This window comes from Arachis ipaensis, chromosome B07, assembly GCF_000816755.2.
Source record: "Arachis ipaensis cultivar K30076 chromosome B07, Araip1.1, whole genome shotgun sequence".
Classification (NCBI taxonomy): Eukaryota; Viridiplantae; Streptophyta; class Magnoliopsida; order Fabales; family Fabaceae; genus Arachis; species Arachis ipaensis.
In genome coordinates, this window is record NC_029791.2 from 8,290,744 (window position 1) to 8,306,629 (window position 15,886).

Genomic DNA, 15,886 nt, shown 5'->3' on the forward strand with positions numbered 1-15,886 from the left:
GTTTAAATCTCAATAAATATTAAGACAAATTAGTCATTTTTATAAAAGAATCAATTCATCTCAAGAATCTCTAAAATAATAAAAATTTATTGAAGATTAAAGTGTCCAATTTACAATTTTTTAGAGACTAATTTGAATATTTACTCTTAAAATAAATTGATAATTCTTAAATTACGGAAAAAAAAAGAAAATAATTAATTGGTGGTCCTTCGTTTTTTCATTAATGAATAATTTATTTAGAGTTTATAAATCAAAAGGTTAATTACCTATGAGAAGAGTCCATTGTTTAACTGAATCAGTGCTGTGCCAGTCATCACCTTCATGCAACTTGGATCCATGAATTCTTTCACAAATGTTTGGAACATTGTGGAATTGCTTTGCCAAAACATTAAAGAACTTTGAAGCCGCTACTTGAATCACAACTTCAATACTAATTTTACCACTTAGTAGTGCTACCATGTCTCCTGACAGGAAAAAAAATTTTATATGAAGCAAGGAAGGTATCAAAAACTATGATGATGAGAGATGGTGGAACTTATTCAACATATATAGAAACCATTACCATGTATTTATTAAGAATTGATATCCAACTGTTCAATAAAAAAAATCTAATTACAAAATTAAAAATTAATTGCATCGTCTGTATACCCCACATGATTTTGATAAATTAATTGATCGATCAGACAGTTCTTTAACAAAAAAAATTATAAAATAAAATAATAAAAATGCATGCCAAACACGTTCCTAATTCTCTTCGTGAAAGTGTGAAACTGACATGACCACTTAGGCCTCTACAAGAGGGAATTGATGTTAGGGGTGCAATGCAATGCTAGGAGTTAGGAACACTTCTTTTTTGTTATTTTGTGACTTCGTTTGGGCTTCGCTTCCTTATTAACTATATGTAAGTGGCGACGAAGCAACAGAACCCTTTTTTTCATGACTTTAATGTTAATTTTTTAATTTATTTGTGGGTAATATATATATAGATTATAATCATAAATTATGTTATTTTAAATTAAATGACTTATATAATGGTGATATCATTTATTATTATAAATGCTAAATTAAATAAATCATTATTACTTTTAATTTGGAATTAAATGAGAATAAAACTAGATATTATCTTTTGTTCATTAGATAATTATCTTTTGGATTTTAGATATATTATAAGAATAAAATCAGATATTATGAATTTTAGATATATTATCTTTTAAACTTTAGATATTATTTTTAGAGCAATGCTAGGGGGCCAGCAATATTTGTGATTGGTAGCCATCAATGATGATTTGATGGTGTGAGATTGGTGTGAGATTTCATCCAATGGCTCACCTTTCTCTGCTGGTTACATGCTGGCCAAAATGCAATAAAATTGCTGGCCCTCTAGACTTTTCCTTATTTTTATTTGGGTTTTAAGGTTTATTGAGTGACATACTCAAATATAAATAGTGATTTTAGGGTTTTGATCTCCTATACACCAAAGCTGTCTTTGTCGCCCTTTCCCTATTACAAGTGTCACAATTCAGTCCTATTAGGATACAGAAGGTTTTGGTTGAAGAAGATCGAAAGAACCACAAGATTCAAACTCTTTCAACCGTGATTCATGTTTATAAATTCAAATACGTTTCCGCATTCAAGTTTTTATTTCTTAATGATTTAACATAGATAATCTTTGGGTTAAGGAATTCTGAAAAAATTCTAACAAGTCATTAAATTCAGTAAGAAATTATAAATTTATTTTATTTAAATTTGAACCTTAATTTGAGTTTGTGAACAATTTCACTATAAATATAATATATGATAAGACTCAATAATATCGTTTAATTTATGTAGTCGATCTTAAATAATAGAATAATATTTTGTTGTTTTTTCAATTGTTTTTGTTGTTGTTCTTTCTATATGTATCTTTAGTCAATATATGAGATAATGTTTCCATCAATCTTTAAAAGATCACATATAAATCAATTTAGTCTTTGAAAAGTTTAACAATTCAATTTTATTCCAAAAGATATTAATATAAATTAAATTAGACTTTCTAATAATTTTTTGCTGATATATCACCCTTGACTAGGGGTGTTCATGGATCGGATCTGATCCGCATATCCGTGGTGTTTATTCGAATCTAATTCGAAAATTGCGGATCCGCACACTAATCGAATTGAATTGTAGATTTTGTATTGGTATCCGCATATCCGCAAAAATAAAGAAGTAAATAAGTAAACATTATTTTTATATTTTATTTCAACTAATAATGATCATATATGTTGTATTATTTTAATTTATTATTTAAGAAAAGTATATTTAATATTATTTTAAGAGTAAACATATTTAAAAAAATAGAAAAAATAAATTTTATTAATATTTTTTTAATAAAAATAAATTTTTAAAAATATTTTTGTATTTTGCGAATATATTCGATCTTATTCGCAAATCGGATCGAATCTAAATTTAAAAATCGCAGATATCGAATCTGATCCAATTCGCGTTCACCTCTGCCTATGACCCAACTTGTTGTGCGACAAATTTTATCTCGCAGCTCAGCAATTATCATTGACATGCCAAAAAACTAACTAAACATGAATATCGTTTTAATTTGAGAGACAAATTGATTTGTGGAATTTTTCAGAATTAAATGGACTTATGCGTATTCTTTTCGAGACCATGTTATACATTAACTTGTTAATATATTTAAGTGTACTTGAAGATAATTTAAACATACATCAGAAAGTGACAGTGACATGTAAAAAATAAAATAAAACAGGGGAGTAAAATAATTATTAATAATTACCTAAATGCATGACAAAAGTCCAGTGTTTAAGAGAATCAGTGGTGTGGCAGTCAGGCAGTCAGGCAGTCATCACCTTCATGCAACTTGGCTTCATGAATTCTTTCATTAATATTTTGAACATGGTGGAGTTGCATTGTGAAGAGGTCAAAGAACTTTACACCTGGCACTTGGACAGGAATCTCACTACTGTTTTACCGGTAAATGCCATGTCTCAAGAAAGGAAGCAACTTAATTAAGCAAGTTAATTAGGATAACAAAGAGGTGTAGGACTATATACACAGATATATACGAATAATATCAGGAGATAATAACATAAAATTATTTTATTTAATTTAATATCTATAATTTTATAAATATAATATTTATTATTATATCTAAAATTATTTATTTATTTTTAATAATTATTAAATACAAAATAAAAAATAAAAAAAATATTTATTCCTGTGACTATTATATTAGAGAGAGCGCGCGCGCCACAATCATTGCCATCTCAATTATTAAATGGGTTATAATAGGTAACTAATGACTTTCTTGAACAACATGAATAATGGGTCTTAAAACTAGCCCAATTCAACTAAAACACACTACACCCTAATTTTGCCACCAAATTTCAATTTTAACCATTCTAATTTTTTATAATCCTAATCATCTACCTCCTTTTTGACCTAACAGTCAAAGCGTTTTCCTTTATCTCTAAAATTGATCGAGGAGTGCACTCACCACCGGAGCTCTATTACCAACCCCCACCAAGCCTGTTGCAACGTGAGCAGCCACCGGAGCCGAACAGCTTCTCGCCACCAGCTTCCATCCATCCATCCGGTCTCTCCGCTGCTGCCATCATTCGGAGCGCCTCCCTAGTGTAGCCGTCGAGCGTCTGTCGCGAGAATCCCGTCGTCATTCCCTGGTCGTCGCACATCCGCCACCCTGCGTCGCACGCAGTCGGCCCGGTCTTGTTTGCGCCGCATGTTCTTCTTCCGCCAACAACCCAGACGCCAGTGTTTAGTGTCCCTATTCGCAACCTTCAAAGGTCAGTTCAAGGCTAGCTTTTTTTTTTTTACAGATTAGATGTTCATAAAAGTCTTTAGGTGATGTTTTTTTTTGAACGGTTGTGCTGCTTGTGCTCATTGCTGAATCTGTTTGACTTTCGGAAGTGTTGATAAACATAGTGACAGGTTGATGTTGTTGAATAGCCTATTTTTTCGTATTGTTTTCTAATGGTTGATGAATTCAAATATGTTCTGTCCCTGGGTAGTAGGAAGTCATCGATTGGTTTCAAGCACGTTTTTTAAATTTGTTGCAGTATGAGTTGTTTATGCATTGTAAAAGGGATGGTTATTTCACTATGTGAAAGGATGGTTGAAATTTTTAACAAAAATGTGAAATTTGTTTGAATCTTGTGACCAAATTTTTGCTTCTGTTAGTTCACCTGCCTTTGTATCACATGTGAATTGTCATTCAATTTACCCATTAGGTATGCTTGATATTGAAAAAATATGGTTTAAGTGGTTTCATTTGTTTAGTTTCAGAATAATCTGCAAGCCAAATTATAATGTGGCAACACCTATCTGTATATACAATTTTTGAGCTGGGTTGGGGTTGGTTGTTAGATTTTTAATCACAGTTGAAAGTGTAATATGCTTTCTCTACACATTATTACTTGCTTATTTTGTTACCTTTTGACATTTGATGGTCACTTTTGACTGCTTCCTTTGCAGGAAGATTATTATACCTGATTTTTGGTTGTTTGCCTAATTACTCACATTACTCACTATTCTTGTTTTACTGTTGTTGAGTTCCAATTTTTTTTCCTTAGAACATGTATGGTAATATTACATGGTGCATGGATGCTTGTATTAAAGCCAACAGTATGAAATCTGTTTGAGTTTAGGGACTATTTTTTAGCATTCTTTAATTCATGTGTTTGTGTTTCATGTGATTTACTTTGAAATTCTATTCTTTTGGGATGTTTGATTATCTAAGCCACTGTGAGAGAAACATGAGAAGGCCTTTTGTGGTTTTTTTATCTCGTGACGTATTATTTCGGTTATGAATGCTATGGAAGTATAATTATAATTTCAACAAAAATTATGCGTATAAGATTATGGAATTTGGTTTGTAATATTTATTTTTGTTTTTAATAAAAAATAAAACTGTATTATGCTAATAATTCACACCTTTACGTTCAGGGACGGATCCAGAAATGTTATTGTGGGGGGCCAATAACATATATAATATTAAAAAAAATATGTAAATAAATTTTCAAAAATAGAGCTTGCAATCCATTCCATTCACCACGCATATTACTAGCTTTATCATACCCTTATCCACTAAGATTTTGAGCATCAAGATTATGACGAGAAAGAACTGATGAAATTTCTGTTTTCAATGTCAAAGAACACGTATCAGAAACATGTATAAGATCAAAAAATCTTTCTTGAACACAACCGTGCTTGTCTACAAATCTCAAAACCACAGCCATTTGTTCTCGCTTTGACTCGTCTCTTGCTTCATCAATAATTATACAAAATTTAGAATCACCAATTTCTTCTCGAATTGTTGCACGCACTTTTCTAGCAAAGATATGCAATATATCTTTTTGAACACCGGAAGATATATATTGAGCATTTCCAGGAGCATTTTCAAGGACAACATTATTAACATTCTGATTACATGAAGCTAAAAGCTTAATTAACTCAATAAAATTTCCCCTATTCAAAGATCCAGGACTTTCATCGTCGCCTCTAAATGCACATGCTTGAAATGCAAGCCATCGAATAGCATTAATAGATGTCTTCAACCTTAATCGGTTATTTGCAATAGTTTCATCACTATGCCTATCAAGAACTTTGTCTATATGCTTAGAATGAGCCATTAAATCATCACAAGATTTCACACATAAATTATGAGGAGAATTAGGAATAGAACCCTCGTGACATACAAATGCACAATTCACTCCATTGTTTACTTTCTTCCAATTACTAAATCCTAACTCTGAAAATGCATTTTTCCATCATTGCGAGCACCATAATGTTTACTAAACAAGTAGCAAGGCAAACAATAAGCAGCATCTTTTTTTGGTGAATATTCTAACCAACTTGGAAATTTCTTAAACCAAGAAGATTGAAAATATCGACGGTGATTGTTATTACCAGAAGCTGGATAGCTAATATTTGTTGGTTGGTATGGCCCAGCTATTATGTATGCTCTACGAATCTTGTCACGTTCATTGACATTATACTGCCAAATTGGACGTCGCTTTCCTGGATCCCTTTCTAGTAAAGAGATATCAACATCTCTTTCTAATCTTGGAACTTTGGCTTCATGTTCATGTGTATTTTTTTCTGTTTATTAGGTATAAAAAAACCGAAAAAACCGACCGAACCAAATCGTTGTTGGTTCGGTTCGGTTCAGTTCAGTTGTCCAGAAAGCAGCCAACCGAATGGTTGATATTAACGTTCAACCGATCAGGTCGATTCGGTTGGTTTTCGGTCCAAAACCAAACTAAACCGAATTGATTACACCCCTAGTCATAGAGATATACAGATATATCAACAAGAACAATAAAATCTGCATAGTAATTATTTAAGATATATAATAAGAAATTTAAAATTTAAAATATATAATAAAATGTACCTTGTCTTGTATATAGTTGTACCGTTGTGTGAGTAAGATAGTGGTCAATGATTAAGTGGAGTGGAGGGCATCGTGCGTCAGTGCGTGGCTATGGATTATGGCTGCAGAAGGAATCCTAAACGTCAAAGAAAAAATGTAATCTAGTCACTAGTGTTTCTGTTAGCCAATTTAAGGATTTAAAAAATTTAAAAATTATTACAGTTTATGGATTGGGCTTAAATTTTACTACTAATGTTTTTTTTAAAAGCTGGGGGGGGGCCAGGCCTCCACTTGCCCCCCCATGTATCCGTCCCTGTTTACGTTGTTAGTATGGTACATTTTGACTGTGGATGTTCGATCAGGATTGCTTACTTAGCCGGATGATTATTTCACCTGGTGTTTAGTTGTTTGCCTGTTTGTTATAGTAGTTGATTATGTCATTAGTTGACTTTTTATGTTGTGATTGACGGTTGGTTTTTTAAAACTTGCACAACATTAGTTCCTCTACTAAGATGACAAGGCGTGCATAATTATTGATTACTCAAGTTAGTGCCATGCTGGTGTGTGTGTCGAGCTCTTGGTGTAGTTAGGTAGATTTGTACTTATAGTAATATGATAACGTGTAGTAAGTGGCAAGACTAATGATTCACTAGTTCCTGACAAGGAAGAACGTGTTCTGAGTTTGATTTATTGAATATCATTCGGATGGAGAAAAAGGTAATATGTGTTTCGTCGGTAATAAGTCTTGATTCTATTTGCTTATAACGTGTATTCTGTTTCTTAATAGAAATTAGTCAAAATGCGTTATTCTCCATGCTATATCAACGGGAAGATCACCCACCTGGAAAATATTAATGCTGATGCTAAGCTAGCAGATATCGACGCAATTGGATTCGGATTTGTGAAGAGAATTTCACAATGGGCAGTGAAGCAGAGTATACTGATACAACTAGTGAAGGCATGATGTGGAGACAAATAGACTTATAGTTGATGTCGAAAACATTCGTATTAATTCTGAGTTGATAGGGAGGGCGCTAGGGATACGATCCAATGGTAAGCTATTGATGTTCCCTTTTCAGTTTTAGTTGTATATAATTTAATTGGTTTCTTTTTACGTTTCGTAACAATAATTGTACATACTTGGGTGAATCCAAAATGTAGGTGTTGACATACCCGAACTAGACAAGGATAATCCTGCCCATGTGGCCATCAAAGAACAATTTAAAACAACCACCCAGTTACGTGACTTTGTTTATGCCTGCCCCATGGACACCGACACAGAACGGGCAAATTTTAGAAGGCACTTCATATTGGTGGTCATGAAGATGTTTCTATGCCCAACGAGTTAACAGACCATATCTCTGTGGCACATACCTCCAATTCTGGATGTCTTCGACCCCAGCACATTCAATTGGGCACATAAGACATTGAAGTGGTTGGGGCTAGCAATAGAAAAATTCAAATTAAGAAGCATGAAACTTGTGGTGGCTGCATGTTCGCTCTGATAGTATCTTTAAATGTTTAACTACTTATATATCCTACTTGCTTTTATGGTGCACCACTTAACCTTTCAACCTTACCATCCAGCTGTTATACTTTCAGCGACTGAAGCACAATTCGCTAGATCGCTGTCTAGAACCAGAGCCATGGGTCACTGCATGGAGTGTTGCAGAACTTGACAAGAAGGCAACAACTGTCCTTGCTGAGGTATTAACCCAGACAATTTTTTATTTGTTATATGCTAATCCACTTAACCGATGAGTAATTTTTTAAAACAGGAACAATGTTTCACCAGGGGAATTTAGATGATTACTTTCTAATCTCAATTGACCTTTTCCTGTTAGGGTTCCATTGGAGATAAGGCAAAATTGGTTGACGAACCCAAACTTCGAACCGAGAAGAACCATGGAGAATCCCCATCCAAAAAACAAAGCCGAAAGAGGGAATGCAAGACTAGAGCGGTGCACAAGGTAATGTGTCTGTTGGAATTTATAGTGCTTACAACATTGAAGCAATTGGTGGTTAGATAATATGGTAATTTGAAGTGTTTATTTGTAATTGCAAAACTGGATGCATGCTCCTATATACTTTGGATGTTTTGTACGGATAATGTAAGTGTAAATGTATGTCCAACATAGTTAGGGCGTTATATGAATTTATCGATGGATGTACACAGGAAATCAAGGATAGATCCGTTAAAAGCGGGCACCGTAAGTCATCAGAAAAGCTGTCATCTAGGCCAGTTGAAACAAAAGTACCTGAAAGCCATACAGCGGCACAAGAGATAAGTGCATCTTGTTGTGGATATAGGTTGACTTCATAACTTAGTTATTCAAATTAAATACCAATTTTGTTGGGGTTGGATGCTGAATATGTTTTGGTGCTATGTTAATTTTGTTGGATGTTTAAATCTCATTGTATGTGGGTGGATATTGACATGGTGATGTATATGTTCATATTGGAACCTAGCTGGCCTATATTTTTAATTGAATTTCTTCTTGTGGATCTTAATTTGTGTGTGGAATTTGTAACATGCTCGTTTACAAACTAGAAGACTAGGATAAGTATGCGCAAAAAGCTGCCCGTCGTCAGAGGCAAATCCTGCAAAGGCAGCACAACAGCACCTGAAGCCCCGAAGCGCAAGGAGAGACCTGTATTTGTTGCGGACTCTGACGATGACGATAATGAGCTGCTTGCTCGAAGAAGGCGCCGTCTGTTTCAAGACAACTATAACCCATATGGTGAGCAGCTAAATAAGGAGGCAAACTCGTAAGCTCCACAGAAAGAGGATCCAGTTACACCATCTACGGCATTTGTGGAAGTTACTGAATACGCTTTTGGCAGGCAAGTTCTATAGGTTAACATCTGTTGTATATGTCAGTTGGTCACATCTTGCTTTTTTTGTGATTTCAATCTGCATACTAATTGTGTTATCTAACTATAGTTGCATTCGATGTATAGACTTTGACTTGAACTTCGTGCAGTGTCTAGAAGTTAAGAAAATATTGGTAAACGTTGAATAGGATAGGAACACAAGGCCAATAAAAATGGAACCCCTCCAGACCGTCATGCCTAAGAAGTCACGCTGTCACACACCTAGCCCTAGAAAGCGTAGCTTTTCCCTTGGATTAACATAACTTGAGAAGTCACCGGCCACACCCCTATCACAACAGTACATCCGAGGTTTAAGAATGTCAGGTTAGGAGAGCATAAGGAGAACAAGGTCCGGGGTTGGATTCTGAACTCTTCCCTCAACAAAGAGGCGCCATTGGAAACCTATGAAGGTAGGCCGCATCTTTAGCTGTCGAGGAGGGATCTATGGACTTTGAAAGCATGTGGTTGGGTCAATAGCAACGTAAGTTATTGAACTCCATGTTGTAGTTATACTCATTTTCTTCTTCGTACACCTGATATCATGCTTCTTTATTTTACCACGCAGATCATTCAATGGATGTACTATACATTTAACGATGCACATGCTATGCGATTCAAACGTGATATCTACTGCGTGTGTCCGGGTATATTGGTATGAAGATTATATTTCTTTTGTAATCTTACAATACATGTTGCATAACTGACTGCCGCTTTGACAACAGAAAATGGTGACACGATAGCATAACCTGGATTCATTCCATAACAGGCTAGTTCCGGTGTATGAGTGCTTGAGTTCAAACTTCAGAGAGAATACTAGATTCTTTGACAAAGTGGAGGCAACCAAGAGAAAATGGGTGAGACATCATTCTATTTTATATAGTGCATGGTATACCATGTTTACATGAGAACATATTTGTCCAGGTTATTTATTCTACCTAGATTGCTAGGTGTGTGTTGAATATGTTAGATATTGCCTCATGTAGGGGTGTAATCGATTCGGTTTGGTTCGGTTTTGGACCGAAAACCAACCAAACCAACCTGATCGGTTCTACAATGATACCAATCATTCGGTTCTACAATGATACCAACCATTCGGTTGGCTGCTGTTGGAACAACCGAACCAAACCAAACCGAACTAACAGCGGTTTGGTTTGGTCGGTTTTTTCGATTTTTTATACCTAATAATTAGAATTTAAATTACCATAAAATGAAGTTTAAAACCTTCAATAAACTAGAATAACAAGAGTATATCACATCCAAATTCAATACAAATTCAACTTAATTAAACATAAAACAAAGACAATTAAAAATGTCTAACAAAACAATAAAAATAAACACACTTTAAACCAAAACAGTCACTTTAAAACAAATAAAAACCAAACAGCCACCATGCTTAATCTGAATCCACACCAACTTTTTCACCCCCAACTTCAGGCGTCGGTTCATTGGGCTGTTCATTACTTGTTGGCTGCATATATAAAAACATAACAATGAAAAATTAGCATTTTAACTCATCAACAACACCAAAAGTATTGTTTCCAGCAACAAATTTAGCATTCAAATTTGTGAAAAAATATTATTTCCAACATTTAAGCCACAACAACAAATTGTGAAACATATTAATTATATGCAGTCATATATATGCAGACATATAAAATCACGTGAAACATATATATGCAGCCAAATTAACCACAACAACAAATTGTGAAACATATATATGCAGCCAATTTAAGCCACAACAACAAATTGTGAAACATATTAATTATAAGTCATGTGAAAACAAAGAAAAGTAATGTAAAATAGAGTGTGTGTGTGTGTGAAGAGTACATTATTAATTATAATGCAGTGGTTGAAGAGTACATTATTAATTATTAATTATGTGCAGAGTATATTATTCATCTACAATATATTTATCTATCTATCAATCTATCAATCTATGCACAGAGAGAGTAAGCAGTTCATATTTGTATTACACAACTTTTTCTCTAACTTTCTATTCCAGCATTGTTATGCTCTTCTAACAAGGTTCTGGCCCTTTATACATTTATAGCAACGTCTGATATCTCCCATATTCAACAACCAAAATGCAATGAAATAATAATTACTTCCTTATAGTATTTAATAATTAAAAAAAAGGGGGTTAATGCATTATATCATTACTCTTTACCTAAAATGTAATGAAAGGATTGACTAGTCATAATGATGAAAAGAACAAGAGCTATAATCCAAAAAAACACGAGTACTATACCCCCACCAACCATTAATAAATTAGAAAACTTCTTAAGAGAATACTTAATGATAAATTAATAACCAATGATCTCAGATGCCCAGGGAACATAGAAACAGGTGCTAAAAATTACATTACTAAATTTAGGTTTACAATTCATTTTTAAACAGCTCATAAACAAAACCAAAGCAGCTCATAAACAGAACCATAAGTAATTCATTTTTAAAGCCAATCAACATAATTTAAATGACCATAAACAATCAGAGACAGCTACACATATATATTCAAAAAGACACCAAGATTAATTACATAATATTCAAAACTCTTCCAACAAGATTAGCAAGTAGCAAGCCAAGACCTTTAAATGTATATTCTGGATTCAAACAGCTACACTTACATGATTATATATACTGAACAATAAAGAACTTATGGAAAACTGAAAAATCACTAAAAACAATTATTCAAGTTAAATAAAGTACAAATATCACTAAAATTCCCACTAAAGTTATATATAGTGTTGAAAAACTATTGCAGACTAGGATTTTGAGATTACTTAGACATTGTGAGTTTATTGACAATATATACATTAATTACTATAAAAAAATTATAACCTAGGATAAATTCTAACCTCCGAAGAAGACATTGTTCAGTTGCTTTTTGCAGGAGAGGGCTCGACGACTAAAGTGCTGCTCTGCTTAGGGTTTGTTGCGAGGAGGAAGAATGGAAGATGGAAGGGAAAGTGGGTGTCTGTGTGAGTGAGGCTGCGCGATTGAAAGAGAAAGAGAGTGAAGGGGTTTCAGATTTAAGCTTTTATACCTAGGTTAAACTAAGGGTAAACCAGTAAAAGAACCACTAGAGAACATCTGCCTCGGTTCGGTTCGGTTCGGTTTCTACCAAATCAACCGAAAATCAAATCGAATCGAACCGATCGGTTTAATTCGAAAAAAACCAAAAAAACCAATTTTACAGGGGCGACTAATTGAAGACATGCCCAAAGTGGCATCTCGACATACGAACGTAGTACGAATGGCCCAGGTTTTGCATATGCCGAAGCCCCTATGCAACCGAACGGGTAAGTAGAACCAAGCAACACACCCAACAAATCTATCCATTCGCAGTTGTTGTAACATTGATATCATCCTGATTGGACCATTTTTACTTAATTATGTAGTTGGGATTGTGGCATCTATGCCATTAAATTCATAGAGACATGGACTGAAGATTGTAAATTAGATGAATAGGATGATGTATGTTATCCTGTCGCTTTGTTTTAAATTTGTTATTTGCGTTTCATGTTACTTTGACACTTCGAACATCCCCCCTTACAATGAAAATACCATACAAGATATGCTTCGGGCAATGAGAGTGGAGCTCATGGTGGATATTGTCATGGGAGCACACAATGAATCAATTGAATAGATGCGAACTTTTTTGGAACAAAATGATGAACGTGTACGCCACAACCATCCAAGAAACAAGAAAAAAGAGGTTAAATCACCATTGATAGCACCAAACACTAGGACATTGATGAAACGGGTCAGAAAATTACCTCTGAGGAAGAACCGAAATGGGAGAAAGCAATAGATGAACTTAGTCTTAATACCATAAATACCTTTTTGACATTGTTTATGTGTTTTCGCGGTGGAGTTTTGTTACAACAGACAGGATAAATTTTCATAGCGCATCACATTTTTAGTTCTCGAACTACTCTGATTCTATTCCAAGATATTAGCAAAATGTAAAAGCTATTAGCTAAGAATAACCATCTGGGTACCAATAGAAATAACCATCATCTATCTTATGGAATTGAACATCCAACCTCTACTACTTGTAATTGATCACACCTCTACACCAAGATTATTCACACTACACCCATACTATTCAGAATAACCATCTAGGACCAATAGAAATAACCATTCGCTAGCCTATTGAATCGAACATCCAGATTAAAATACTTGTAACTGATCATACATACTACACCTATACTAGTCAGAATAACCATTTGGGTACCAATAGAAATAAACATCCGCTAGCCTATTGAATCGAACATCCAGATTAAAATACTTGTAACTGATCACACACAACACACTATGACTATTCAAAATAACCATCTGGGTACCAAAAGAAATAATCATCCGCTAGCCTAATGAATCGAACATCTAGCAAACACTACTTGTAACTAATTATACACACAACACCAAGGCCGTTACAAAATAACCATTCGGGTACCTAGTGGATTCAACATTTAGAGTCTCTCAAATGGTAATTTGTTAAACCAAAAGCAATCAAACAATTACCAAAGGTAATATTAGGGTAACCATGCGAACACATACGAAGTTAAATATCCAGGCGTCTTCCGCTTTCTCTGCATGGATTTCTTGATCGACTTTACCAACTCATATCCGAGCCTTTTACCTTTTGGCCAACCCTTTGTGGTTACCTTTGATGGGCCTTGAATGTCCTTTGTGGCCACCACGGAGGAAGTCTCTGTGGCGATGCTAGTGTGTGCATCAGTGACAGTCTTATTCCACAACTTAGCACGGTAATCAACTAGCTTGGCTCTTGCATCGTCCAGAGCAGCATGTAACATGTCTGCTTCATCGTCACCATTCAAAAAATTCCTGCGCAACGTTGTAGAAGTGTGCACACAACCCTCTGAATAAGTTGTGGTTCTCATCCGAACGTCTCACGTCGTGGATACTCTCAATGTAGGTGTGCTTGCGCTTTATTTTCTTACTCCAACGACGAGGAAGAACATAGCAAGAAGCCCCTTTATTCACTTTGTAAGAGGAAAGTACTACAAGACAGTGGCAACACAGTATAATTATACTCTCAAACAAGTTGTCTTCACATTGAACCTCGTGAGTCGAATGGTCAAAATGGACGTTATACATAACATACCGGGTCTTCTCATAGGCTAGTATTTTCTCTTCCACTTTTACCCAGGCTGAGTCACCCTGTTCATAAACGCCACGAATATTGCAATCAGCCTTCTTGCCAAACTTCGTTTGGACATCCCTAAATATGTTGTTGGTGTACTCTTGTTCAAATTATCTCTCAATGGCTGAGCTAGTTGCACATGGAATTACTCCTCTCGAGTCTGCAGCATCATCCTCCAGTTCCTTCTGCAACATGTTTCCAAGCACATTGTCGAACTCGTGGATGAACTGAACCAAGCTAGTCTTGCAGTGTAAGTATCCACCAAAAAATGCATGCGTACTCTCTTTCCTTTGCGTACTCCTCATAGCAGCCCAAAATTGACTCTTGAAAAAGATCGGCACCCACATGCGTCGGTCCTCAAATAGGTCTACACAAAACAAACCACCCAAAAACAGAACCCCGCATAAGGAACAGAATTTCAGAACAAAATACAAGAACATCACAACATCTAAGCAATTACGATTCATGATTTAACTTAAAAGACACGAACTTGAAAGCGATGTGTTGTGATGTAGGTTGAACTCATCAATGAATGCAGCCCAACCATCCTTGAAAGCCTCAACCGAATGAGAGTTCCATATAATGCGATTCAACTTAGCATTCAACTCTCTGAACCTAGCACAACCACCAAGCTTATATGGTATCTTTTTCGTTATATGCCAGATGCACCAACGGCTGCACCAAACATGGACCTACACTGGTCTGTGATGATGCTCTGCGGTGCAGTTCCCACGCACTTCAGCCATTGCGTGAACACCAACTCGAAACTCGGGATCTCCTTGCTTCCTAGCAAAGCACATCCTAACAAAGTAGACTTACCATGGTGGTTCACACCGACGAAAGAGGCGAACGACATACTATGCCTAAAGTAAGAACAACCACATTTATGAACTTCTAATTAATACAAAATAACAAAAAAAAACAACGTCAACGTAAATAAATTTTACCGGTTCGTGCTGTATGTGGTATCAAATGACACCACGTCTTCATAGTATTCATAAGACGTCCTGTACCTTGCATCCACCTAAACTGCACTCCTAAATTTATAATCGTTGTCCACATTCACTACGTAGAAGAAGTTTGGATTTATCTCTTTCATTCGCATGAAGTAATTCAGCATCTCCTTGATATTGGCATTGACATTAGTGGATCAGAGTCTTGATGAGATGTAATTCCTGACATCCTTCTCTGAGAAGCCCAGGTTCGACGGCCCACCAACCTCATTAGCCAATGCTAGAAATGTCTTGTTGGGTCGAATGCCCACCTCATCATTAATCTCAATCATGCATTTTGCATGTATGGTCAACACTCTATTCTCATGGTAATGCACCCCCCCCCCTTTTTAGTTGAACATGGGTGCGAGTGCCTCAAATCAACCTTCAACAAGACCCAATCTTGCTTCTCCCTGTCAAACTTTGCATATATTCTTGCTCTGCACCTCCACAAAT

The 15,886-nt window shown here is 35.2% G+C and overlaps 1 protein-coding gene across 1 annotated transcript in view; it reads right to left on the reverse strand.

Moving 5' to 3' along the window:
* The window catches only part of LOC107609860 (MLP-like protein 43), a 1,263-nt gene extending 698 nt beyond the window's left edge, over nucleotides 1-565 (reverse strand). The window contains exon 1 of the mRNA XM_016311909.2: nucleotides 267-565. Within this exon, the coding sequence (XP_016167395.1) occupies nucleotides 267-459 (193 nt within the window). The 5' untranslated portion in view covers nucleotides 460-565. The remainder of the gene's footprint in view (nucleotides 1-266) is intronic.